The sequence below is a fragment of the Tricharina praecox genome (genome assembly GCF_024521635.1).
Source record: "Tricharina praecox strain CBS 144465 chromosome Unknown BZA05scaffold_25, whole genome shotgun sequence".
Classification (NCBI taxonomy): domain Eukaryota; kingdom Fungi; phylum Ascomycota; class Pezizomycetes; order Pezizales; family Pyronemataceae; genus Tricharina; species Tricharina praecox.
In genome coordinates, this window is record NW_026250427.1 from 558,048 (window position 1) to 584,642 (window position 26,595).

The 26,595-nt window shown below is 54.2% G+C and overlaps 4 protein-coding genes and 1 non-coding gene across 5 annotated transcripts; 1 reads left to right on the forward strand and 4 right to left on the reverse strand.

Annotated features, from left to right (window-relative positions):
- Positions 1–2,261: 2,261 nt before the first annotated feature.
- Positions 2,262–4,646, forward strand: BZA05DRAFT_407751 (ABC1 domain protein). Its single transcript, XM_051484651.1, has 2 exons — positions 2,262–3,170; positions 3,227–4,646. Exons 1-2 carry the CDS (start codon positions 2,411–2,413, stop codon positions 4,393–4,395), a joined length of 1,929 nt encoding a protein of 642 aa, XP_051336658.1. The 5' UTR covers positions 2,262–2,410; the 3' UTR covers positions 4,396–4,646.
- Positions 4,647–8,087: 3,441 nt separating this feature from the next.
- BZA05DRAFT_t253 lies at positions 8,088–8,169 on the reverse strand. The gene has a single exon. It is a non-coding gene; the product is annotated as a tRNA-His (tRNA).
- A 1,004-nt stretch (positions 8,170–9,173) lies between these two features.
- Positions 9,174–12,718, reverse strand: BZA05DRAFT_431484 (adaptin N terminal region-domain-containing protein). The gene is made up of 5 exons (XM_051486193.1): positions 12,382–12,718; positions 11,993–12,321; positions 11,368–11,893; positions 9,681–11,312; positions 9,174–9,620 (listed from the first exon to the last, which is right to left on the reverse strand). Exons 1-5 carry the CDS (start codon positions 12,458–12,460, stop codon positions 9,388–9,390), a joined length of 2,799 nt encoding a protein of 932 aa, XP_051336659.1. The 5' UTR covers positions 12,461–12,718; the 3' UTR covers positions 9,174–9,387.
- A 299-nt stretch (positions 12,719–13,017) lies between these two features.
- Positions 13,018–15,992, reverse strand: BZA05DRAFT_407755 (stress-activated map kinase interacting protein 1-domain-containing protein). Its single transcript, XM_051484652.1, has 4 exons — positions 15,945–15,992; positions 15,478–15,891; positions 14,413–15,401; positions 13,018–14,355 (listed from the first exon to the last, which is right to left on the reverse strand). The coding sequence occupies exons 1-4, from the start codon at positions 15,965–15,967 to the stop codon at positions 13,385–13,387; spliced, it is 2,397 nt and encodes a 798-aa protein (XP_051336660.1). The 5' UTR covers positions 15,968–15,992; the 3' UTR covers positions 13,018–13,384.
- Positions 15,993–18,265: 2,273 nt separating this feature from the next.
- BZA05DRAFT_447764 (uncharacterized protein) lies at positions 18,266–18,751 on the reverse strand (the record flags this gene model as incomplete). Its single annotated transcript, XM_051487184.1, has 1 exon — positions 18,266–18,751. One exon carries the CDS (start codon positions 18,749–18,751, stop codon positions 18,266–18,268), a length of 486 nt encoding a protein of 161 aa, XP_051336661.1.
- Positions 18,752–26,595: the final 7,844 nt, after the last annotated feature.

The following is a 26,595-nucleotide window of genomic DNA, read 5'->3' on the forward strand; positions in this document are numbered from 1 at the left end:
TCTCCACCTTGGGGCTATTATTAGACGGTCCTTGAAGGGAGGGAACTTGAAAGGGTACTTAGGGCAGGCTTGAGGGCCAACGCCAGAGAATGTAGGGTACTAAGATGGCTACTGGCTGAGTGGCTTGTTCAACGGAAACGAATTTCTGACCGACTCGTTAGATGCGTCGCAATAAGTTGCTATATCGTATCGTATGCCAGAGCCAAGTTTCGGGTGAGGGGTTTGGCAGGAGGTAGTGTTCCTTGGACCCTGGACCATGAATGTTCTCTCTCCCCTCTCTAGACGATGACCAATGGCCGGATCGGGAACTTCACAGTTGAGTAGGTGGGTGTATGGTAGGTATAAGGTAGGTATATGGTGGGTATAAAACCATCTTCTGCCCCCACGGCCTCACCAATTCTCGTTCGGTGGTGCTCACCTCCACCATCACCTTCACCACCAACGTGAGCACCACTCGTCCACTCTTTACCTCCGGATACCGGATTCCATCACACAATCACACCATCACATATTCCTCCTCCTACTCCTCCTACCCTCCCACCTTCCACCCTTCGAGGGCCATCTTATCTGTGGATCATGGACGGTGCCAGCCTCAGGTGGCTTACCTGCCCGCCTCGAGGCCGCGGTTCGCCGTACGGGCCATAGGGGCGGTTCACACACCATCACATACTACTTCTCCTACCCGCCTACCCTCCCATCCTCCTACCCTTCGAGCACCATCTTATCAAGTGGAGTGTGTGCGGTGGATTAATCATTATCTGCCCGCCTCGTGGCCGCGGTTCGCACACCCTTACATACTGCCGTAATCCTCCTACCCGCCTACACTTCTACACTCCTACCCTTCGAGAGCCATCTTATCAGTGGAGTATGGACGGTGGAAAACATACCCGCCTCGAGGCCGCAGTTCGGCCCGATCACCACCCGCCGTCTCAAACCACACCACTCCACAGTACTGCACACTCACCACCCAGCTCGGGATATAGAGCTTCGACAAAAAGTTTACGGAAAAGATAATGTGGGTTTGGGCGGAGGGTGATGTTGCTGCGCCGCAGACGGGATGGGCGGGTGGAATATATCAGGAAACACAGAAAAAGAGACCGGGAACTGAGACTGGGATAGAGACCGAAACCGAGAGCGAGAGCAGCTGGGAATGTAAGTTCGGGGTTGGGGTTGCGGGGAGGATTGGGAAGGGTGATTTGGCTTCGTTTCTCTGGATTCTGGAAGAAGGGAAATGCCTCTGTTCTTGGTTCGTGGTTCTTGGTTCTTGGGGATGGTGGAGTGTTGTCTATGATAATATGAAAGCATTCTATCCCGGTGCTTCGTCCGATGTCTTCTGAACGTGAATGCGTGAATGCGTGCACTGTGCACGGTGGTTACGCGGTTTTTTGATTCAACGTAGGTATCTATAGTAGACTATGGCGGCGGCGGCCGAGGAAGAAGCGGAAGTTGTAGCTTGGGAATTTGGGATGACCGCTGGTAAGGCAGGGGATGAGTTGTAGATCCAGTAGGGAGATATAGAAGACACTCAACAGAGGTGCTCTACTCTGCAGGAACGGCGCGGACAGGGGTGTCGAGGCAGAAATCGCCCTTCGGAACATCATTCGGGCCTGCCCTCTGAGTTCATTCATTCTCCTGGCGGACATGGGTTGTCTGCTGCCGTTGGTTATTAGGTTTATGTACCAGCTGGGGAGGACGGGAGCCCGTCGTGACTCGTGACGTCCATGCAAGCGCTGCCGTCTTTGCAGGGCTGGAGAACTCCACCCACCGCACTACATACCTGTCATGTGTACCGGTGTCACTTGTTGCGGGATCTTCGCTAGTAACGATGGCTCCTTAGCGGGTACATATCGCTGCTGCCCGTCTCGCGGGTCCCAGCGAACTGGAAAGCTAGAGGACGCGTCGTGTATATATAATCGCGGCTGACGTTGCGCTCGCCCATCTCGGGTATCGGGCATCGGGTAGTTAGCCACGCCGGGTTCGCTGAATATCTTCCGGCAGGGGTTTGACGGGTGATCCCCGCACTCGTGTTGAGTCTGGCCTGGCCTAGGTAGGTACATACCGGTACCCACCGTACGTGTCATAGAAAGACCGAAGACTTGGTGCATTCCGCCGGCGTTTGTGATCACAGTCAGCAAAAAGCCGGCGGAAATGCGATATCTCCGTTCGCTTCCCTCCAGTGTCCACTCGTGCGGCCGTACGTCATGCCGATCGTGGAACAATTCTTTGCCGTTACTATGAGTGATCGTTAGGCAGCTTCATGTCGCACAACTAACGTTGCCTAAACCTGCTCCCCCACCACCACCACCCCACCACTATTTTCGCCCGCCTCCATATCTCAGTCTTCGCCCTCACCGGCGGCACCTGTGACTCGTGAGCCCTCAGCACCACCACCACCACCACTGCCGCCGCAATGCTTCAGCAACGGCTCGCCAACCTGTCCCTGCACCGGCACCCCATCCTCATCCTCCGGCGAACCTATCTCGGTCCCACTACCGCCACGCGTTTCACGCCGTTTGTCCCGCCGCCTCCTTCGTCGCTCCCGAAACCCAGAGTCCCCCGCAAGATCTCCCCACGTACACGTAAGAACCTCCGGCGCCTCGGCTACACGTCCGCCGCGCTCGGCACGCTCTACCTCGCCGACGCCTTCCTCAACTACTCGACATTCGCACGGAATGTTCGCACAATCGCCACCTGCGGCATCATCGCCGCGGACTACAAGATTAACTTCCGCGCCGGTAAGGATGGCGGCCAGCTCGCGCACATCCACGAGCGCAATGCCGACCGCATGCTGAACCTGTGTCTCAAGAACGGCGGGCTCTACCAGAAGATCGGACAGGCAATCGCGATGCAGAGCGCCATCCTGCCGCCCGTGGTGCAGCAGAGGTTCACGAGGTTCTTTGACGAGACCCCGCAGGCAAGCTGGGCCGAGGTCGAGAAGGTGATCAGGGAGGACTTTGGCGACAGGTTTCCTGGGCTGAGCGGGAGTGAGATTGTGGATAGGCTCTTCGTGCCCGGGAGCTTCGAGAAGAGGGCGGTTGGGTCCGCATCGATCGCACAGGTGCACAAGGCACAGCTGCCGACCGGGGAGTGGGTGGCGGTCAAGATTCAGAAGCCGTGGATTCAGCGGCAGGTGGGGTGGGATCTGGCGGTGTTTCGTGGCGTTACTCATAGTCTGTCGTCCCCGTCCTCCTCCTTCCCGCACGTCGTTACTGACGGACGATTGCAGTGTTTTCGACCTGGATGTTTGGTCTTCCATTGAGCTTCCTGACGCCGTACATCTGCGAGCGACTGGAGAGCGAGACGGACTTTTACAGTGAGGCGGGCAACGCCCAGCGGACTGCCGCCTTCATCGCCACTGAGCCCACCCTCCGCGATCGCGTCTACGTTCCGAAGGTCTACAACGAGCTCCTGACGAAGCGGGTGATGGTGGCGGAATGGATCGACGGCATCGGAGTCGACCAGCGCGAGATCATAACCGGCACCTACCGAGATGAGACCTCCGTCGGCCATCCCGTAAACACACCTCGGTCGATATCGACTCGTCAGGGGCCCATCCGTCGCGTCCATGCACGTAACTCCCGCGTGTACGGGCTCGGTGTGCGGGAAAAGGAGGTGATGCAGACCATGGTCGACATTTTCTGCGGGCAACTGTTCATCTTCGGCTGGGTACATTGCGATCCGCACCCGGGCAACATCCTCGTGAGGCGTCGTCTCAACGGCAAGCCTCAACTTGTCCTTCTCGATCACGGCCTCTACATCACCACCACCCCCGAGTTCCGGCACAAATACGCGCTTTTCTGGCAAGCGCTGTTCACACTCGACAACGGCACGATCCGCGACATTGCCGCGTCGTGGGGCATCGGAAACGCTGACCTCTTTGCCTCGGCCACACTACTGAAACCTTACCAAGGCGGCAGCAAGGAAGTCGTCACCATCGTTGGCGGACACAAACACGGTGGGCCTAAAACCGCGTACGAGGCTTCCCAGGCCGCGCGCGAGAAGATTGCAGAATTCATAATCAACCAGGACAAGATGCCGCGGGAACTCGTCTTCATCGGACGCAATCTCCGCATCGTCCAGGAAAACAACCGCTCCCTTGGCACTCCTGTCAACCGTCTCAAGATCATTGCCAATTGGGCTAGTTACGCATTGACGCGCTCGGTCGAGCAGGCCGGGCTCACCCGCTCATTCGGCGACCGCATGCGCGCGTGGTATTCACATGCCATCTTCAAGGTGGTGGTGTTTACACTGGACGCGGCGTTCTGGTACGGGCGGCTGCGGCAGATACTGTTTGGCGGGCTGGGCTTCGAGGAAGAGATGGATATTCGCATGAGACGGGTTGCCATGGATGAATTTGGGCTGGAGCTACAGGGGAATAATCTCTTCACTGCTTAGATAGATGGCGCGTAGTTAGAAGATGAGTTGTATTTGTACGGTTTATACCTTGTTTGGGCTTTCCCTGGAGTTTTGTTAGCATTACGAGGTAGGTAGAGGCGATATACATATGAGAGCTTCTGGAGGTCTGTACTGGTACATTAGAGTGGCCTTGGGGTAGAACTTGTCTGACGTCGTGTACTCGTACTCCGCCTACTCTAGTTTTCGCCGAAGTTGCATCAGTAAATACCTGTAGAACGCGCTTAGAGGAGAACCCATATCACGTGTTTACCGTAGATTTCGCCGGCTTCAGTTAGCGCAACAGAATGGCCGTAGGGTACGGCCCATATCACGTGCTTCAGTAGCGGCAAAATATTTGCCGAACGTGGATTAGCGTGGATTGCTCAAAAGACCGTGCACTGTTTTTCTTATATAAAGATCCCATCGGTCCGCAACTCTCAATCCTCTACATCATACAACAATAACAACAACACTCACAGCCATCCGTGGCATAAAGTAACACTTCTACTTTAACCTATCATTTCACCGGTATCTCCGACCCCGAGAGAACTCGAATACGTTTTTAATGCACTGGTTCGTCTCCACTTTTCCTCTTTTCAATTCGGGTTGACATGTTCATATGACTGACATTAACTAGCATTACTTTCGGGGCGGAGATACAGATACTCTGGCCGCAAGAATCTGGCTGCTGGCGGCCTGTTCTTGCGGTTTGAGACGGTCACTAAACGTGCTACCGGTTCAACCCGGGGGTGTCGGTCTGTGCGCCGTGGCGCCAGGCTACTTGCCGCCACAGTGATGACGACAAGGCGCACCTTGCCGGTGGGCACAACCTGTGCCCCAAGCTCATCTTCATCTGTCCTCATTACACAGGGCTCCGGCCCTGTGGCGGCGCGCTTTCCCACTGTGGGCAATCGGCCAGCTTGGTTGGGTGTGCGTGTCGGCGCAAGACACGGGAGCGGAAGCGCAAGACACAGGAGCGGGAGTGCAAGACCGATACCATTGCTATCCTTTCCCCAATGTAAGTTCCTCTCTCCCTTGTTGTGGTTGTTTTTGTCACGGCTTTGGCTAATTCGTTTTATGATATGCTTGCTTCGCGCCGTATAGAGAGCTGGACTCTCCGGCTGGCGCCGTCCCTGCGATGATCGACCCCCAATGCATTCTTCTGGGGGCAACTCGCCCAGTTCGAGGCCAATCTCACAGGTGTGTGGGGGGCGGTGGCGAGGTGAAGCTCGCCAATCACCGCAGTGGGCAGAAGAAGATGGATGCGTCAAGGGCAGCGATGTCTACCCCGGATGGTGGGGTAGTGGGGTGGTCGGGTGGTAGTAATCTGCCACCGCCATCGGAAAGGAGTTGAACCTTTTCAAGGGGAGCGATGGCAAGATTTTGCCATCGCCCGTCGGGGGGTAGGACGCTGGCGAAATTTTGCCATTGCGTCGGGGGGGAGTAGCCTTTAGCGCCGCTTCCACTCACTCAGAGATGGGGGGGGGGCGTTTGAGAAACTCCACACCGGGCGAATGGAAAGTTGTGTATTGGAGGAGGGTTTATCATGAGGAGTGGTTTATTTATTCAAGGAATTAAAGGAGTATGATTTTCTCTGCCTACCGTGGCTCATCAGTCAGGTCGTGATCGTGTGATGTGTGATGTATAAATTAATGCCGTGCCCGACCCATCTAACCGTCCGTAATCAGGGTCTGCACAGCGGCTATGGAGGTAAGTCAGCCTACCGCGCTCAATACCGCCGGCACGCCCGCCGCTGACGCTGCGCCCACTCTGCTCCTTTCCAGCTTGTAGACAGGATGTGTAGATGTCGTTCGTGGCACTCTCCCACCCAGAAGAATGCCGAATCTGTTGCATAAACGGGAGTGAATACGGTAGCCAGCGGCAGCACAGTGTCCACGGTCCAACGGTCCCCAGAGGACGCACCCTTCCATCGAGCAGTGAATGCAATAGCGAAGCGAAGCGTGAGAAGACTGCCCATGTGAGATCAACGTCCACACGCAAGTACATATCCAACGATTTATATACGACTACGTTCCCCAGGAGTCAAGGCTCCTGTGCTACTTCATACCTCACAATTATTATTTTCTTTCCATTTTTGTTTTGCCCAATACGTGGTCTGATCACTAATAATCACTCATATCATTCCACGTCCCTTCTGAAAGGTGAGGTTTTTTGATTATCCGAGACACCGATTTCCTGGTCTCGAACTAATTTCTTGTTCTAGGGATGGGGCGGGGGTGGGGGCGGATGTCACTTTCATGATCCATCACCCCGACGCAAGAAAGCGAGGAATACGGGTGGGATAATGGCTTCCAGGTATCCCTAAGTCTTTTCGACCGAACGAAATGTCTCCCACCCTTCGGTCGTCTGGCATGGCCATCGGGATTATCGAGTCGAGTCGAGTAAAGATACTTCGAACCTACTGAGGCGGGCTGCTGGCTACGGGCTGGAGGGTAGGAAGCGGAGGTAAGTGGAGTTAATGTAGGCATATAGATGATTATCAACCACTCGGCATCCAAACGGTTGCGTTGCGAGACATCCACGAACAGCAGCCACACTGCCTCGTATAACACACAAGAGCTACTTGTCATTGTCGATTCTAGATCCAAACAGTAGATGTGTGAATCCAATCAGGTGGTAGAATCGGGTCTTGAATTAAGCTTTGTCTTCGATTATGAGAGATGACAAGTGACATAGGCGGTGAATCAGGAAGGGTACATATCTCGTATTCAGCATGGACCTCATGGAGTATCCACAATAGACCTCTGTACAAGACATGCACTGTATTTCCGTGTACTTTTGCTGCTGCTTTTTTTTTGTTTCATCATTGATTGCATGCGACCTGTCTAGATCATGACAAGGTCTACCCGTACACCCCCCACCCGTTTCCACGCTACTGTCCAACCCAAATCCGCCTGTGACGCTAGTGCTCAGAGCTACCAAGCCGAGTGACCGACCGTGCGGCGGCGAAATGTTTATTCCAAGAACCAGAACACCAATAAAACCCTCGCTCCTCTCCCCCACTCTCTCCTTTCTCCTCATCATTTTCATCGGCGAACATACCAACTCAACACACACATCGGGCCATCGCTCATTTCGACTCCTCTGCGCTTCAGCTTTGGCGAGTGACAGCGGGTCGATTGGGGATGGGAGAATCTCTATGTGTTGGTCTGGGACTGTTTGCTTACTTACTTACTTTTTAGAATTGGGGTCTGCGCGCTCAGCTGCAGATGTTCTGACCGGATCCCCTTCTTTTTCATTGCTTCTCTGGCTGCTATGCAAGAGGGTGAAGAAAGTTCGAGCCTGGTTGCTAGATGCTTGGGTGGATCCTAGGTATCCAGTAACCGCATCTCTAGAACTTGCGGAAGCAATGAGCTCGATACCGGTTCCCTATTGATCTCCGCTCAAACCCGCGTCCAACCCGCTCCTCCCACTGAGGCGTGTTTCCGCCTGTTTTGTTTCCGCCTGTTTTGTTTCCGGTTTGTTCATCAATCGCATGCGACCTATGTAGAGCATTGCAGTATCAGCCCATACACCCCCGTTTCCACGCCACTGTCCGACTCGACTTTCATTGAGCGGCCCGATGTGGCTTTCCCTGCCCTCCTCTCTGGCCTGTCCCAGAAATAAAGATAGAGCGCACCAAAGAAAAAACACCGTCCAGACCCAGTGCCTACAAAAGATCAATTGATTATTGTCGGTACCATGAATCGAACATGGGTCTAAGCTGATCCGTGTTGCCACAAAGCTTCGTACTAACCACTATACTATACCGACTCGTTATGCTACAGGTTTGAAGCAGGAGATTTTGAAGTCAAAACGTTGTCGAGTGGCTTTTCGTATCGGCGTCTGAGCATTTCCGAGTGCTATTACGTGTCGGCGTCGTTGGTCTACCGAACTGACCGGTATGTTCGGCGACAGTAGTCTGCTTATCCCCCGTCAACACATGTGAGAGTACCTAGTACTGTGAGACCTGCCTCTTTGGTAGCCCAGTAGAGCCACCGGGTTTGTTTCCGTCGGCAGCCAGTGTCTTCAGTCCCCAGGGATTTTCGTGCTGCAAAAACACTCATGCGTTGAAGCTGAGGTCCTGTATAGTAGATCCGAGCTGCGCTGCGATGCTATGCTTCTCATATCATCGCCCGTGGAAATAGATCTCGCAAACCTTCAAGTACTCCGCCGGCACTGCCGGCCGGAGTATGCCCTGCTCCCTCCTCCTAGTGTTCAACCAAGTACAAACACGAATCTCGTCCTCGGGGGTATTCGATTGGGAGTCGCAAGGGCCCTAATGTCCAGAATGATGCGGAGTCCAGCAGAATTTCCCGTACTCCCGAATATTCACCAAGAAACCTCGCGACTTCGACAGCCGCCCACCGGCCCCACTGTAGACCCTCCAGAAAAAATGGTGTTTCACTGAGCTGTTGGACTGTCAGCATCCTGCAATGTTAGAGGCGGTATGGAGTGTTTGCGTATTGAACCATCTAACGTGGAGAGTTTCCGGTCCTTTCTTCGTGACAACTATACTCTGCGGCTATGTTGGCCTCGGCGGAGTCGGCAGAATTACGGCTTTGGGGATGTTGCGGTGGTTTCCTACCTATACCTACGCCTCTTCGAAGTACTTCTCGTTCTTGAGCGGAGCCTTTCGTTGTTCAAGAGAGCCTGTATCAACTCTGGATTGAGTGTGTACGTAGGGGAGAAGCCTTATTTATCACTACAGATCTTGAACTCAAATACTAACTGTCGAACTAGCCAAAGGCAATGGCGTAATCGATCCGGCAAACCTCCCCTTCGGGACCCATGTTAAATCCCAGTGGCACGCCTCACAAAATCACGACTCCCAGTATGGATACGCTTCACCGTAGTATTCATCGCAGAATCGCACAAGCAGAAACGGAATATTGAAACTTGCAAGCAAAGAACAAACAACATAAACACATCTTGCCCACCCATCGACCATGCACATCTTTCCGACAATATCTAAAATTGACAGTGCAAACATTACGCGATGCCGCCGACCACCATCGCCGCGATCCCCTCCTCCTCCGCTCTGACGACCGCCTTCAATGCGACGCCATCCTTGGCCGAGTACGCCATCTGTATGCGGGCCACGACGCGACCTCCACCGACAGTCTTGCCAAAAAGCTTCAGTTGGTGTGTCGTGTTGTTCATCGCCACGTCGCTGCCGGCGAGGGGCTGCATGTATAGCTGTTTGCAGAGAAGCTCCACCGCCTCTGAAATACCACTTGGTTAGGGAATGTCACTCTGGGAAAGGGAAAGGATGAAAGGCGTACCCTGAATGCTCTTCAGCTCCTTGCCGAGCGCATACGACTCTGTAGCCTCTTCACCGGCGGCTCCAACCTGCTCCCACACATCGTCCCAGCTTCCGGCAAACGCAGGAACCAGGTAATCCGCAGCCACCAGCTCCAGATCCTCAACCTGGTACTCATCTTCGTAGCCAGACTCTTCCGGCTCTCCGCTTGTCGGGTCGATCTCCTTGCTTGTAAACTTAAGTACGTTGGTGAAATTGCCCGTCGCGTATCCTTCCGAAGAGGTCTTAAAGCTGACCCAGATCGTGCCCACCTCATCGTGCGCAAGTTTAGGGATAGGGATGATGAAATCCTCTACCAGCTGTGACTCCTCCTCCTCGTCGGTTGCCGTGGTGATCATCGAGATGTCTTCCAGAAGAGTATCGCTGAGAGTGTTCTTGACGTGGAACTGCAGGACTAAGTTATCCTTGAAGATGTGCTTAACCACGGAAACAACATATTCGGTTTCAGACTCGGTAAGTTCCGCCTCCAAGGAAGATTTCAACAAAGCTCCATACGCGCTGAGTTCCGGTACGAGGGCAAGCTGCTCCGCATACTTTTGAGTGTTTGCGAAGACCGAAGAGGCGCCAGCATTGGGTGCAGCAGATGCACCGGCGGCAGGCCGTGATGGGCCCGTGGAAGGTGCCTTGAGTGTCGGCATGTCGGCAGAAAGCTTCTGGTTCCGTTCCTCCGCGTATGCCTGTTCCCGGCTGACGATCGGAACAGAGGCGAGATCGAAGGGCTTCGAGAAAGTGGATTGCTCGCCAGTGACGTACATGATGAGCTGATGCTCGAAGATTGGCAAGGAGTAGAGAGACTCGTTCTTAATGAATTTCTCCGCAACCTCTTGTTCCTCGTTCTTGATCAACCGCAAGTTGAGGGCTGCGCGGTCACGGACCTCATCATCGGGATCATCAAGGCATCGGGTGAGAAGCACAACAACACTCCTCTTGACCTCCGGATCCACCTTGGCGCCGTCCTTCGCGGAGACTCCGAACTTGGCGAGCGCCGTAACGGCGGCTGCACGAACAATGGCGTTCTCGAGGACAACACGATTGTAGATGTAGCGGATGTACTTCGTTGGCTGGGCGGTCTTGGGGCCTTCGGTACCGAGGAGATGTAGAACCCGAACGGCGAGCTTCGTAAATTCGCAGTCCTCAATGAACTCGCACAGGTGTGCAAGCGCCTCCTCTCGGCTCTCCGGAACGAACTTTATGAGGTCGAACATACTCTCAACCACCGTCTTCTTGAACTCGTAGCCACCTTCGTCTCTGAGCACGCCCGAAAGAAATGTGAGCATGCCAGCCTGCTTGCTAGGGAACTTGATGCATAGGGTGCGGATAGCCTCAACGATAGTGATCTTGAACTCGTCGGTGATGTCGGCCATGAAGCCACTGATCTGCTTCATCAAGCGATCCACGGATGCTTCATTACCGGTTTTGAGCAGCGTTGTGATGGCGAATGTGGCGATCGACCGATTCGAGTTGGAGATGAGGGTCTCGATGTCCATATTGCAAACATTGACGGCGGATGGGCGGATCGAGGCGAACTTGTGAAGGATACGGATCGCGGTGAACTTGGCGACGGGGCGAGGGGAGGTGAGGAAAAGTTGCAGAACTAAGAGCGGTCGAGGATCAGTTCTTGTCTGGCGAAACATCAAGGTAATGCTCACCATGAATGGCAGGTGCGACTTCGGCATCTGTCACATCCTTCATCTCGCAGATAGCTTTTGCGGCCTCGAAATTCACCATCTCCGCCTTGTGCCTCAGCCACCCGTCGAGCAGTCCCCACATAGCCTTCCTCAACCCTGGGTCATCCTCGGCGATCTTCGCGGCTAACCGAACCAACATGACAACTGCCGCAGGGTTCTTCACCTGACCTGTCGAGAATTGCTGGACCATCTTCACCAAGGCCATCCGGTCGTGCGCGCGCATCTGGTAGAGAAGTCCGATCGCGTGGTATTGGGTCATTCCCGAACCCTGGGACACAGATGGGGATGAACCGAAGCCGAGGGAAAATCCCCCAGACTTTGAACCGGCCAGGACAGCCTCGTTCGTTTCGTTTGCCCATCGGCGGACGACATCGCGGGCGATGGGGAGGAGGTGGTACGACGATACGAGGGCGGCGGAGGATACCGATGGAGTTTTGTCGACGATAGCCGTCTTGAGAAGTCGCTCAATAGCTTGTACGGTTGTGCCCTAGAATACCGGTATTAGCCACTCCGCGCCCAAGCTCTGCAGACACTATCCACCCGCACAATGGCATATCTTCGCACACTTCCAATATGGCTTACTTACATCGATAATCCTGCAAAGTGCCCTGATGGCATTTGCACGGTATATATCCTGCTCCCCACTACCCCGTCCACCAGCACCTTGAACGTCTTTCATCACACTACTCGTAACCATGATGACATCCTCCGCGGTGCCCGCCAGCTCCTTGATTGCCAAGTAGACCATCTGCCGTAAGCTCGCATCGCGGTGCTGGAACAATTTGGTGATGCCGAAGAACAGCTCGGTAGCTTCAGCTTTCGGGAAGCTCTCACCGGTGTGACGGAGGTACACGATCTTAGTCAGGAGGATTCGGCATTTGCGGGGAGAGATCGGTGATGTGTTGAAGACTCGGGCTGTGAGGGGTTAGCTACCGGGATGCGAGGCGAGAGAGGAAGCGAGAGGGTGAGTCGGACCCTCTTGAAAGACAGATGTGCGGTCGACTTTGAAGATGGCGGGCTCCGCATCCTCGTCCTTCTTCTTGGCGTAGCTCATGCTGGGTGCGCGCGATTCGAAAGGCCGTAGGTGGTAGATGGTGGGATGCGATTACTTCGTAAGCTCGTGAAGGTGGGGGAGACTAGAGCTTAGGGGAGGTCGCGAAACGGGATGTAGGTGCGAATTGAACGCTGAGAGAGCTCTCACGATTACTGTTGACAAAAGTAACGAGGCGACGAGGGGGAGTCGCGGTGGATTGCGGCGAAGATGAGCTGTACCAGTTGGCGGATCGTTAAGGGTGTAACTTTTTTGGTGGGGACAACTTGCTTCACGATGTGTCCTATTCAGCTTGCTAAAATTACCCGGTTGTTTCTTAGCAAGCACGTGCATCCTTGTCAGCATCCCCGGTCACCGCATCAACGGCCACTTCTTCACCCCTAGTTCATCCTCAGGAGCTTCACATTTCCGATGCCCCTTTTCTGCTACATACATTTCCGTCGGTGTTTGGTTCTCACGGATTGGACTGGATTGCGGTGTTGGGAGGGTTTCGTTGGAGTCACGTGCGGTCCCTTAGCGCTAAGTTCACAAGCGCTGAAGCCGCCCTGGCAGCCATGCAGTACGCGGCGGCGGGTGAGAACCTCGAGCGGAGTCTGCGTCTTGGTATATCAGCTGTAATTGACACAGAAAAGTTGAAAGCTGAAGTATTCGATGACGGCGGCTGCATCCAGTTGTCGCGTTGCAGGTCAGCTTGTCGTGCCTTGGTGGAGTAGAACCGCGTCCCCGCCATTACGATCGAAGCGTTAGAATTCAGTGCACTTAAGCCAGACCAGGGTACCGGTATTCCCAAGAACCAGGAACAAGAATGAAATGACACCCCTTAACAATACTCAACTCCTAATACAAACAAAATACAAAGAAAATACGAAATTATGCCAACGCCGGAACAGATCCCATCGTGCTCGCACATATCCCCAACTCTCCTCTCTACAAGCCCATACTCGGGTGATCCATGCGGTATTCCGACATGGCCTTCCTCAGGGCGTGTACGACTTCCTCTGCCTGCTCTTCACTCATCGCCTCAAAATCGTACCTCTTCGTCTCCTTCTGCTGGCGCATGACGAGGATCTTGAAGTTACTGGGCGCCTTGCGGTACGTCTTGCAGCCGATGATCGCTGAGATGTGAATACTTCTGGTTTTCGTCTGGCTCTCGAATGCGTTGAGGAGGGTCTTCTGCTCGCTAGGCATGATGTGGACGTATTCTCCATCGACGGCGAGAACGCGCTCATGACGCGACATAAAGCTCATGGGTGCTTTGCGCCAAACCGTGAATTTGAGGTAGTCTTCGGATGAGAGCATGTCGGGAGCCCAGAGGGCGGGTTGAAGGATCTTGGGCTTCTTGGTGGGAGTGCGCGAGGAGCTGCCAATGATCAGGGGTGCATTGGGGGAATTCAGTGTAGACGGGGAACCAGGCCGATCTCCAAGACTCTCCGAAGCACCGACGAAGCGGCGGCGGACAAGGTCCAGTTCCCCGCGTTCTCCGAGAGAGGCCACGGTGCGGTCGAGGGGCGCGACGACATTCGATACTCCGGTGATACGAAGTATGAATTTATCCTTGTCGAGGTGCTTCTTCCGGCAGACCTGCTCGAGGACTTCAGCAATGTAGGTATCGGTCGTGACGCAGACTGAGATGCTCTGGGCGAACTCGTCAATGGTGGAAAGGTGGATTCGGAGGATCTTAGACGGGCCGACACGGGGTGTGCTGTTCGTTGCCATCGCGGAGGCCTCGGCTGCCGCTTGACGAGCCGATGGTCCAAGTGTGGGTGTGGGAGTAAGGGGTCCTCCGTGGTTTGCATAGAGGTTTGTGGAGCCTGAGGAGGGTGCCAATGTTATTGGCGCAGGTTTCCTCTTCATCGGGGACTTCGTCGTGCTCGGCGTGACTTTACAGTGTTGGACAACTGATGAACAGGAGGGATTAGTGAGGCAAGTTGACAAGAGTAAGGGATTAATCTCACATTGTTCCTCCGTAGCCCTACACAGTGCAAACTCGCCTTCCAGCTTGACTTCCTTCTGTTGAGCAAGTCGGCCCCCACGCGCTGACTTCTTGGTCATGTAGGAGGTGATGGGCTGAGTTCGCTCCAAAGGAGGGAAGTCATCATCAGGCTCGCCTTCGTCGACCATCCGGAAAACCCAGCGGTTAATATCGAGTTGTTCGTCTTGAAGCGCAGGTGTTTTCTTCTCCTCCACGTACTTGTAAAGCACAAACCCAATCGCCTCCGCAACAGTCGTCTCTCTGTTCTTGCCACCGCCGTCTTCTTTGGCGAATCGGCTGAGAACGATTTCGAATGGTTCAACGCCTCCCCCGCGAAACGGTATGATGATCCTGAGGTAGACGGGAGCAAGCTCGCCTTTTCCGTCGAAGAATTTGTATGCATCCATCGGGCTCTCGGCTTCGGCGGACTTGAGAAGCTTGCTCAACAGGGAGACTGGCTGCATCATGGAGACGGGGCGGATAGGCGGTGGTAAGGCGTTCAGCACTGCGGGGGAAGTGCGCTGGACAGCTCTCGGGGGTGGCGAGAGAGAGTTTCCGATCACATCGGGATTCGAGTCCGCGGTGGGCATGAAGTCGGAGGAAAGAGTGCTGCTAGCATCCGATTCGTCTCCGGTATCGAAGCCGTGATCGTGAGGCAACGATGAGTTCGGCGATGACCGTAACTTGTTCATGATCTCGGAGTGTAGACCGCGATCCCTCATGATGCCAGAGGACAGTAGCTCTTCGTCGGCGCCGGGGACCGCATCGTAATCGATAGACGCTGTAGCGGACTTAAAATCGACATCTCCGTGGGATCCACCTCGTAGGCGGCGTGTGCGATTCTTCGATAGCGACGACGACGTGACCATGACCTGTGGTCCATTGCGTATCGGCGATGATCCGGCGCGGGGACGATGTGGCAGCTCTTTCTTCGTAAAATCGAACTGTATCTTCTGTCCTGGCTTATCCGTGCTGTCCACAACAGCTGTTAGCTCCTATCACGGCGAGCAACAGCAACAGCAACACCCGTAGCTCCCCCTGGTCTTACGTTTCAGAATTCTGGTCGTCGTCGGAATCTTCACTCATATCCGAGCTATCATCCTCCTCCCTATGCATCTCCATCCTCGCCGTAGCTCCAGTCTTCAACTGTTTCGTATCGACCGGCGCGTCTGTGCTGTCACTCGAGAACCGAGAACCTAATAGTGTGCTCGTCTCATCGCCCCGTGGTCTCTGGCCGGCGGTAGCCTCATCGTTGAACGTCCGGCCTGCTGCTGTCGCGAAGTAGTCCCCCGCAGGACCACATGGAATCGGCGGAGAGTGGGCACGCTTGATGTCGACTCCCCAGCCAGCGTTCTTGAAGGCAGGTACGTTAAGGGCGGTGGGATTGACGGTGATGAGGCGGTCGCTAACTCCATCTTTCATACATTGTAAATAGCGGCTGCGAATACGGTATATGACGAAGCTGTAACGCGGTTAGCTGAAGACTAGTAGAAGATAATGGAGGTTGTCGCGTACTCCTGGTTCTGTAGCAGCGACATCGTTGGTGTGAATAGGAATGTTGCCGCAAGACGTGGGGAGAATAACGGGACGCGAATCGTGGGGTATGGGCGCTATTGATTTTAGCCGAGAGTGGGGTTAGTGGGTCCCCGTTAGCTCGTGTGGCTGTGGCGCTAATCACCCGCCAAGCTTTGTGGCGATTCTGGCCAAGCTCCAAGGACCCTTCAACAGTTTTCATCCTCACACGGTCATCCAGCCTTCACCCTCACTTGTGTTGGAATATTCGGGTAGACGGAACGAGATATTCTAGATATTCGATACAGAAGAAAAAGAAGAACCTATCGTCTACGGCGCAGACCTCTATTTAAAACCGAGGGGCCGCCTGAAGTTGGCCACCCATAAAAGTTGGCCGCTGCCGCGTAACCATATACTCGTCGACAGTCCGTCGACCTTCCACCGCCAGACCTTAATTCGTGCCGAGATCTCCGGGCGACTAAATTTTGACAACTTGCTATAGAAATGCAACTCATGTCGGTTAAATGACTTGCCTATCGTCGCAGGCGGGATTGTTATACTCTAGCAGAGTGTTGTGTCGTCTGGCGGTTCATTATGGTAGGTATATCGACATTGGAGACGGAATGACAATACATTCAGCAATTTACGTAACTGTCATAAACAACTCCGAACTCACAACGCAACAGTTCAGTTTAAGTTGAGAAGGTAAAGTCGGTGCTCGCGGTGATCTGCAGGGCTGATGGAAGTTCTTGATCGTGGCCAAGTATCTATCCTCTTGGTTTCGGGACACCTCCGGTCCAGCCCACCAATCGACGGCTCCCCTAAGTCAAGGTACGCGTATGTAACGCACTCGTAAAGAGTCGTCGTGGTAGATATCGCATCTGCTGGGTGTAACTCTCCGCTGCTTTTTCTATCTCGCTGCCTCCTGCTCCATCTTGACCATCTGGCGTCCTCCTACCTCCCCGATCAACCACTGCGACCAAATACGCTTGATCTCTACCTTCGGTTTCTCATATTTTCCAAGAGCTCTCTCTCAATCCGCTCAGACAGCAGACGCAAGTGAGCAAGCATGAGCGGAAGCATCATCGGACGACATTTCGGGGATCTGGGAACTGCAGCAGGGTATCATCCTCGTGTAAACAAGGGATGAAGCCTCAGACTGTGATGGTGCGATAGACGATGACAGGGTCAATACTACGGAGCCGAAGGGTCTGCTTGTGGCGACGATGCCGAGGGGTTCAAAGTGCGAAAGGAAAATACTATGGACAGTGCCAAGAACGAGTGACCAAACAGGCAAATAGGCGCGAAATGACTGTCAATATGCGGGGAATAAAAAATGACGTGATCACCCATGATTTGACCCCGCGGGAAGGAACCGTCAGAACTATGTACATCCTCACCGCATTAGGGGCCAATATTCGCTTCGTTGAGGCGGATCTGATCTGGAGGCCGGTAGATTGGTACGGGAAGGTGGCGTGTATTGGGGATAGGGCGAGGAGGGGCTGGAAGCCTGGAAGTCGGTCAGAAGCCGTGACATGAGATCAACCTGGTCAGATGATGTACGAACGAAGACGTGGAAAGGAATTGTTACTCGCGGATCATACGGAAGAGAAGCGGCAGAGTAGGAAATTCCGTAGTAAGATGCGAGTGGGGAACCAACAAGACGAGGCGGCGAAGCCACACCAGGAGCGGATCACTGCTCGCGAACGAGGTACGGTACGGCAATTCCAGAGCGCCTGTGGAGCACCAATATCGATGGGCTGACGCACAGAGCGGCGGACAACGAGTAGATGGTAGGCGTGCCGCCTGAAATGAGAGGAGACTTCGGAGAGCTCAGCACGCTACAAGGAGGGATTGCGGCCCGTCTCCTGGGGAGGGGGGTGCGGAGGGGCTGGCGATGGAGGCGGTGGAGCAACAGGGACAGGAGGCGATCTTTCGTTGGAGTCTGATGCTCTCGTGTACTTTCCTTGATGAACTTCCCAACCACCGGCTCCTAGGAGGAGAATGGGGAAGGGTGTCGATACATCGGGCTAGATATCAAGACCGTAGACTGGATAGCTAGACACCTTGCCTCGCAGAATATACGAGTTCATGTCATTGCTTGGGATCGATTATCAGTCACGAAGTGCAGAGCAAGAAACCCTCATAAGCAGGAACGGTTTTCATAATTTAGAAGACCGACTATCCTGATTCCTCCTCCCGTTCAAAGCACACATTTTTCATCTCAACATTTCATTCAGAGCACCATTTTTTGTTCCAACCTTCCATCCATAGCACCCATTTTTTGTCTCTCCCGCCTTGACTAGTTCCCAAGCAAAAAGCGCTTAATTAACCACAACACGCATGCCAGACTCGTTGCCGTCAAAGTACCACGATCCACTCGCCTTGCCCTGCTTTCCACACTTGTCGCGGATCTGCTGGGCGGCGTAGGCCACATAGTTGCACGTCATCAAAAAGTTGTTCTTTCCGCAGAGAAGGATGCTGCTGCCGGCGGAGGACTCCACGAGGGTGCATTTGTTGTTACCGTTGACCTGTCTGCAGGACTTCTTGTAGAGCACCTTGGAGATGCAGGTGTCGACCTCGTGGAAGGTCGGGGACGAGACCGACGTGTTGCATTGGAGCGTAGCGAGGAGCGAGGAATCGTCATTGCCGGCCGAAACGACGTCGGCATCGGTGCCGGGGTTCTTGATGTTCGAGATATCGAACGAGGTCGGGTTGCCGCTGCGAGTGTCGATAGCCCCGGAAGGCGCAGCCGAGGTGCAGGCGGCGATGATTGAAACGACCGCCAGAATTCTCAGGTGGAAACGCATGTTGATATTGTTGATGGAGGTGTGGTTGTTATATAAGTTGGTTGGAGTGGTGGATTAGTAGGGGGTGGTGGGTTGGTTGGGGTGGTGAGAAAGTTGTGAAAGGGATTGTAGGAAGGTGTGAAAGGGAGGGTCAAACTGGAAGCAGGAAGTTGGGGTTTTATGGGCCACCGAGGGGATGGATCCGATGGGAAGGAGCGGCTAAAATTGTGAGGTGTAGTTAGGGCTATGAATTGAACGAAGAGCACCATAATGAACAAAGAAACATAGGAAGAGCAAGTATCATAACAGAGGAAAACACTGGTATATTACAAACGTCATGAACTCAATTATCCCTTGAACCGGAGAGACTGGTAATTAGGGTTTAAATATCGGGAGAGAAAGGTAAAATTCATATTCTGAACGCATCCGAGGTCACTCAGTGGCAGATATCACTTATGCAATTACGTCAGTCACCACCACGAATTACCCTCCCGGCCTTGGACAGAAGTAATCCATCCATATACGGCGAACACTGCAGCCCTCAGTCGGAGGAGACCCAAGAATACCATCGAGATCAGCTGGTCCTCGGCCCACAAAGGCGTCCCCGGAAACGAAAAGACCGACGAGTGGGCAAGCTGGCAGCTGATAACTACTCCGCGTGCCCCCTTTACCGCAGCCAGGACAGCACTAGGCCGCTACCATTTTCATCGCTCACCTACCGGAAATGTGGCATCACGGAGACCAAGTCGAACGAGGCCAAAAAGCAGTAGCGGCATAGCCGGAAGGCTTTTCAGATACCAGGCACGATCGTGGCCACGGCTCCGAGCGCCTGCCCTCAAAATTCTGCTACCAGCTGAAGACGAGAGATTGCCTCACCGAGAAATACCTCCCGAGTCACGACCAGAACCCCACCGACCGGTACCTCCCCGATCAATAACATCTCAACCAATACCTCTAATGGACGGAGAGACGTTCCGACACTTCGCGTGGGTGGTGTGGATACAACACCCAGACTCGAGAGCATCTCTTCAAGTGCTGCCCCGAATCAAAGAGTGGGCAGACGACCCGGTGGGCGGAGGTTGGAAAGGAGAAGGGAAGGGGCAAGGAGCGCTTCAAGATCTGGGGTTCTTCGCACATGAGCGGCACAGCCAGGCTATCTTCGGCTTTCTCGGCAACAACGATGCGGTCGGGCGGATCCCGGAGGTTGCTGAGGAAGTTGCAGCAAGTGAGGTGTCAGAGTGGGAGCTCTAGGAGCGGGAAGGAAGATAGGCGGAGAGGAGGAGAAAGGAGGACCAGGAGGTGTCGTCGTCGAGGAGCCGGGGCCACTCCCGTTGTTTTCTCCAAATCATCCTTCACGGCATCTCCTGATGAAGAGACAGGGAGCGAGACGGCGTGAGGAGCGGGCATTCCATTTATTAGCTCTTTTCCGTTAGTGCACTACATGTTCTCACGGAAAGTACCATGGCGCACAGCTGGAAAAGCCACATCGTGCGACGTGACGAAAGTTGAGTTGGATAGTGGGCATGCAAACGGTGTGTGTATTGCCATGATCTAGACGGGTCGCATGTAATTAACGATTAAACAACAAAGTCACCATCACCCATTTCTTGGCGCATAACGAGATTCTCACAGTTTCATCCAATAAGAACAGCCCTGACAGCCAGACATTCCATATCACCGACTTCCCGGAAAATAACAAGCGCTTCATGAAATATCACTCCCAGTTTCGTTCGAGCCAAATTCCGCAAAACAGTCCATTCATCGATTATTCAAGCCCCATAGTATCTTAGACTGGATCGTCTCTAAGAGAATAGGCAGAATATCGATATTTGCTCCAAATCATTATATATCACTCCAGTGTGATGGACGAGTGATGAGTCATGTATACGTCTGCTTTTGCCCATTTGGAGTGCATCAGACGGTGCCTCTGATGATTTGCTGCGCAAGGTCCGCGTTAGCTCGACGTTGTTGCTAGTAAAAACATGTGTGAATGCCACTCATCCATGGCATCTCACCCGCTACATAATCATGAACTGCACTCGCTATGCAACCTTGGTGGTACTGTTTTTTTGCTTACAACGCATCCGTTGGGCAATGAGCATAGATTAGAACTAGATGGTCAAGAATTACGAATCGAGTTGTTACATTTGTGGATTGCCTTCAACGCCGTCCACCAGGTCACGCGACTACGGTTAAACTTAGTCACGAGTTGTACCAGTGATCACGTGCTTCTCAGAGAAACCCCCACGCCACCATGCCTAGGCAATTGCTGTGGTTTCGTTAACAACGTGTTGTCTCTACCCGGGAGAGCGCGGTGAGCTCCGCGTCACGGCCCGGTGAAGAGGTACCTGCGCTGACCGAAAGAGCTTCAAAAGGCAGTTGAGTGTTTCACCTTTTTTGTACATTCGAGAGTCCAATACTCAACTCGACTCACCATAAATGCCGGTGGTGAACAGCGTAAACAGACAAACTCGCGTCCACGGTTCAGACCGCAGCAAAAGAGCGTCCTCCCCAAGGTTGCTATCCTTGTACAGCCGATGGACCTCTCACCACCTGGGGACTTCGCTGTCGTTAAGCCATGATCACTGCCTGGACACTACCCGAAAGCCGACCTTTTGAACCCCACGTGAGGTAAGCTGTAACCACAATTTGGATTTTAACTCCCGCAGCTCCAGTTTGCGAAATACAACATACCGGCTGCCTGTAGGCTGTAGTGCTCGCTACATCAGCAAGCAATACGAATGTAATGCCTACACTGTCTGTCAGTCACTGCTATGGGAATGAACGATTTCCATTCGCAATCAAGAATATACCACATACGCTCTTCCGGCTCCATCATTCTGAGGATTCGCACTCCCCATCAAGTACATACTCCCCATTAGGTACATACTCCATCTTTCCGTATCGAGCTTGATACAACCAATTCCTTCCATTCAAATCTCGCAGGCATCGATTCGGCATCTGACTAGCCCACATCATCCAAAATCACCTAATCCAGGCTCTCCTCATCCAAAATCTCCTTTTCTAACATCTCCTCATCTACAAGTATTGTTCTTCTATGGTAGGCTGCGACCGAACCTCGTCATCTGTCATTGAGTCCTGCGTGGTGCAGCCTGGCGTGGTGGCCGATTTGTCTGCCGCAGTATCCGCAGCGGTTGCGGCATCCCCAGCAGTTGCGGCGTCCGTAGCGGTTGCGGCATCCACAACGGTTGTGCCATCCCCCGCGGTTGCGGCATCCACAGTGATTGTGGAATCTCCAGCGGTTGCGGCGTTGGTAACGGCTGTGGCGTCCGTCGCGGTTGCGGCATCCGTAGCAGATGTAGCATACGTAGCGGTTGCACCAGCCACGGTGGTTATGGCATCCATAGCGGTTGTGGCATCCCCAGCGGTTGCGGCGTCCATGGCGGTTGCCGGTAGAAGAATATTTCTTCTTTCTCTTCCTCCTCTTCCTCGTCTTGTTTCTGCCGCCGGCTGGTGCCGCCGCGGACGTACCCGAAGGTCCAGAAATCCCCATGGTGGGCTGCGACCGAACTCCGCCTCCCGTCATCGGGTCCTGCGTGGTGGCCGATGTGGCTGCCGCGCCATCTGTAGCGGTCGCAGAGGTAGAAGAACGTTTCTTCTTTCTCCACCACTTCCTCCTCTTCTTCTTTCCGCCGCCGGATGGTGCCGCATTGGACGTACCCGAAGGTCCAGGAATCCCTATCATGGGCTGCAACCTAACTTCGTTTTCCGTCACCGGGTGCGCTTCGTCTCCCGTCCTTGGGTCCTGCGTGGTGGCCGATGTGTCTGCCGCGCCATCCGTAGCGGTCGCAGAGGTAGAAGAACGTTTCTTCTTTCTCCACCACTTCCTCCTCTTCTTCTTTCCGCCGCCGGATGGTGCCGCATTGGACGTACCCGAAGGTCCAGGAATCCCCATGGTGGGCTGTGACCGAACTTCGTCTCCCGTCCTCGGGTCCTGCGTGGTGGCCGATGTGTCTGCCGCGCCATCCGTAGCGGTCGCAGAGGTAGAAGAACGTTTCTTCTTTCTCCACCACTTCCTCCTCTTCTTCTTTCCGCCGCCGGATGGTGCCGCATTGGACGTACCCGAAGGTCCAGGAATCCCCATGGTGGGCTGTGACCGAACTTCGTCTCCCGTCCTCGGGTCCTGCGTGGTGGCCGATGTGTCTGCCGCGCCATCCGTAGCGGTCGCAGAGGTAGAAGAACGTTTCTTCTTTCTCTTCCTCCTCTTCGTCGTCTTCTTTCTACCGCCGGCTGGTGCCGCCGCGGACGTACCCGAAGGTCCAGAAATCCCCATGGTGGGTTGTGACCGAACTTCGCCTCCCGTCATCGGGTCCTGCGTGGTGGCCGATGTGTCTGCCGCGCCATCTGTAGCGGTCGCAGAGGTAGAAGAACGTTTCTTCTTTCTCCACCACTTCCTCCTCTTCTTCTTTCCGCCGCCGGATGGTGCCGCATTGGACGTACCCGAAGGTCCAGGAATCCCCATGGTGGGCTGTGACCGAACTTCGCCTCCCGTCATCGGGTCCTGCGTGGTGGCCGATGTGTCTGCCGCGCCATCCGTAGCGGTTGCAGAGGTAGAAGAACGTTTCTTCTTTCTCCACCACTTTCTCCTCTTTTTCTTTCCGCCGCCGGATGGTGCTGCATTAGACGTACCCGAAGCTCGAGGAATCCACACGGTGGGAGGTGACCGAACTTCGTCCTCCGGCATTGAGTCCTGCGTGGTGGCGAATGTGCCTACCGAGCCATGCGTAGCTGGTGCCGTATTGAACCTACCCGAAGCTCGAGGCATCCACACGGTGGGCAGTGACGCCGCATTGGACCTACCCGAAGCTCGATGAATCCACACGGTGGGAGGTGACCGAACTTCGTCTTCCGGCATTGAGTCCTGCGTGGTGGCGAATGTGCCTGCCGAGCCATGCGTAGCTGGTGCCGCATTGAACCTACCCGAAGCTCGAGGAATCCACACGGTGGGAGGTGACCGAACTTCGTCTTCCGGCATTGAGTCCTGCGTGGTGGCGAATGTGCCTACCGAGCCATGCGTAACTGGTGCCGTATTGAACCTACCCGAAGCTCGAGGCATCCACACGGTGGGCAGTGACGCCGCATTGGACCTACCCGAAGCTCGATGAATCCACACGGTGGGAGGTGACCGAACTTCGTCTTCCGGTTTTGGGTCCTGCGTGGTGGCCGGTGTGCCTGTCGAGCCATCCGTAGATGGTGCGGCATTGGACGTAACCGTAGCTCGAGGAATCCACACGGTGGGCTGCGACCGTACTTCGTCTGCCGGCTTTGAGTCATGCGTGGTGGCCGATGTGTCTGCGGAGCCATCCTTAGCGGTCGCGGCGGGAGAAGAATTGTTCCTCATCTTTCTGTTCTTCTTTCCACCGCCGCGTGGCGCCGCCTTGATCGTACTCGAAGGCCCAGGAATCCCCATGGTAGGCTGCCACTGAACCTCGTCTTCCATCATTGAGTCCTGCGTGGTGACTAATGTACCTGCCGAGCCATCCGTAGCTGGTGCTGCATTGGACGCACTTGAAGGTCCAGGAATCCCCACGGTGGGCTGGGGCCGAACCTCGTCTTCCGTCAATCCTTCCTGCATGGTGGCCGATGTGCTTACCGAGCCATCCGCAACTGGTGCCGCGTTGGACGTACCCGACGATTCAGGAATCCCCATAGTGGGCTGCGGCCGAACGTCGTCTTCCGTCATCGAGTCCTGTGTTGTGCAGCCTGGCGTGGTGGCCGATCTGTCTGCCTCTTCATTCTTAGTGGTCGTGAAGGTTAAATAATGTTTCTCCTTTTTTTTCTTCTTCTTTCTGCCAGGAGTCCCCACGGTAGGCTGCAACTGAACGTCCAAGACCGGCACAACGTCACCGACGATTAACGGCGTCATCGACGTTGCAGCCGCCGTCCGTGCCAACGAATATTGACCTGCAGCGATCAGCAGGCTCCTTGATGCTGAAACAGCCTGGGAACGGATACGACGGAGGATGTCGGCGGGAGGGGCACGACCTGGTTTAGCACAATCAATATCTGTTGATGCAATGGGGCGGGTGAATCTTTACCACTCACACCTGCGTTCCCGCAGTTACTCGAGGATAGTGAGACGGCGTTGCTTGATGAAGACGATGTAGAAACGATAGGAAGTGCGTTTGTAGGAAGCGAGAACGGTGTGTTGTCATTGTTGGCTCGAGGGGTGCTGCTGCAGGATTGCTCGCTGGTCTCGTTCCCCTTCCCTTTATCCTGCGAGGACGGCCCGGCGGTGGCGAGGTTGGTCGACACCTGGTCGATGTACTCGAGAAGAAAAGGGTCAGCTCCAGAAGGATTGAAGCCGAAAGCTTGATGGGAAGACGAGTCGGGGATTTCCGTAGGGCTCATCAATGTCCGCTCGAATCCGTGGGCAATCTGCTCGCTTGCATCGATTTCGCTTTCGTATTCTACCGTTTCCCTCCGTGGTGATCCAGCGGAGTTGCCAGTAGCTCGCTGCCCAGGTGACTCATGCGCATCAGGTTGCTTCGCACGAAGTCGCTTCCCGTTTTTCTTCTTCTTCGATTTCGCCATGCTAGAAGTTGATTGTAGGTGAGGTTATCTCACTGGGGTTTACTATTGGCGACTGGGATAGTTATGAATAGTGACGTGTAATGATAGAAAACTGGGATAGTGATGAATAGCGACGTGTATGATAGAAAAAGCTGCTGGAAGATGATACGTTGAGGAGAGAAAGGATGATGGCACCGAGCAGATGGTTATCTTAGTTTGCTTCGGACTTGGGACGATGACAGCAGCATGTGACACGGTGTCAGGTGCATGGATGGTCCGCCGTGCGACAGACCCGGGCCGACCTTCTGGTCACTGGCCAATGGCGTCTCCGGCGTTGGCTCGGTTGCCATGATGTCACTTCCGCACCATGCCGGATTCGCCATTGCGCCATTTGGATGCTGCGCGTTGTAGACGTGGGCATCACCGGTGGCTGTTCTCGAGCCTGAGGAATTAGTTTCTCTTTTTGCTCGCACTTTGGTGACGAGAAGGCCGGAAGAACGCGGTTATCGGAAAATAGCAGCTTAGGTCCTCCTGGACTGCAACGATCGTAAAACATCACAGCAACCACCGTCGAAATATTAAATGCTTCGTTCATCTGATGAAGAGTGGGGGGGGGAAGGGGTTTCGTACGTGAGTGCAGTTTGAGATAAATGGGTGAGATTATATGATTGAATTCCGGCCGTAAAATGTCACGCAAGACGGTATGTTGATGGCGGGCGGGACTCCACCTCCACCAGCAGGATGGTTGGCCTAACGAACATAGCAGCATTTCAGTATTCCTTTAGTATATGACGGTGCTAGCATGCTAGACGGATAACGAGGAAATGTTTGTTCGGTCTAGCCGATGACCATCATCATCACTCACACCGTCGAGTGAGAATTCAGAACGTAAGCTACATGTCGCGGCCGTAGCAATCCATGCGAATGAACTTCCTGTCCATTATTTGAAATTTTGACTGGTGACGGCGAGATGCAGAGTATTGGATTATGTAGTTGAAGCAAATGATGGTGGATTGCTGAATCGATTGATCCCTGCGCCGTCATCCGATGCCGTATCCACCACGTAAAGTGGGCAGTGCCAGGTAGAGCGCAGCACCTGGCACATCTCCGCTCTACAACGCCGTAATCAAGATTCACATGTGCGTTGCTAGTGGCAACGTGGGAATATAGATAGCACTGCGGCTCGTTGTGTTAGCATATGATGGTGGCCTCATCACGACTCACGAGAGGTCGGATATCCAGCAGGACGGAAATGAGAAATCTCTTGGTTTGCGGCGCTCTTGGGAGCGCAACATACGTAGGCTACAGGAATGTCGTATGCATGTCAAAGT

Bases quoted from the DNA above. Each gene is read 5' to 3' on its own strand.
- BZA05DRAFT_407751 (XM_051484651.1), top strand. From the start codon at position 2,411: ATGCTTCAGCAACGGCTCGCCAACCTGTCCCTGCACCGGCACCCCATC. The intron at 3,171-3,226 runs GTCTGTCGTCCC...GGACGATTGCAG, and splicing joins GTTTCGTGGCGTTACTCATA to TGTTTTCGACCTGGATGTTT.
- BZA05DRAFT_431484 (XM_051486193.1), bottom strand. From the start codon at position 12,460: ATGAGCTACGCCAAGAAGAAGGACGAGGATGCGGAGCCCGCCATCTTC. The intron at 11,894-11,992 runs GTAAGTAAGCCA...CCGGTATTCTAG, and splicing joins CACTTTGCAGGATTATCGAT to GGCACAACCGTACAAGCTAT. The intron at 9,621-9,680 runs GTACGCCTTTCA...GTGGTATTTCAG, and splicing joins GGAGCTGAAGAGCATTCAGG to AGGCGGTGGAGCTTCTCTGC.
- BZA05DRAFT_407755 (XM_051484652.1), bottom strand. From the start codon at position 15,967: ATGTCGCTGCTACAGAACCAGGA. The intron at 15,892-15,944 runs GTACGCGACAAC...ACCGCGTTACAG, and splicing joins TCGCTGCTACAGAACCAGGA to CTTCGTCATATACCGTATTC. The intron at 15,402-15,477 runs GTAAGACCAGGG...TGTTGTGGACAG, and splicing joins GACGACCAGAATTCTGAAAC to CACGGATAAGCCAGGACAGA.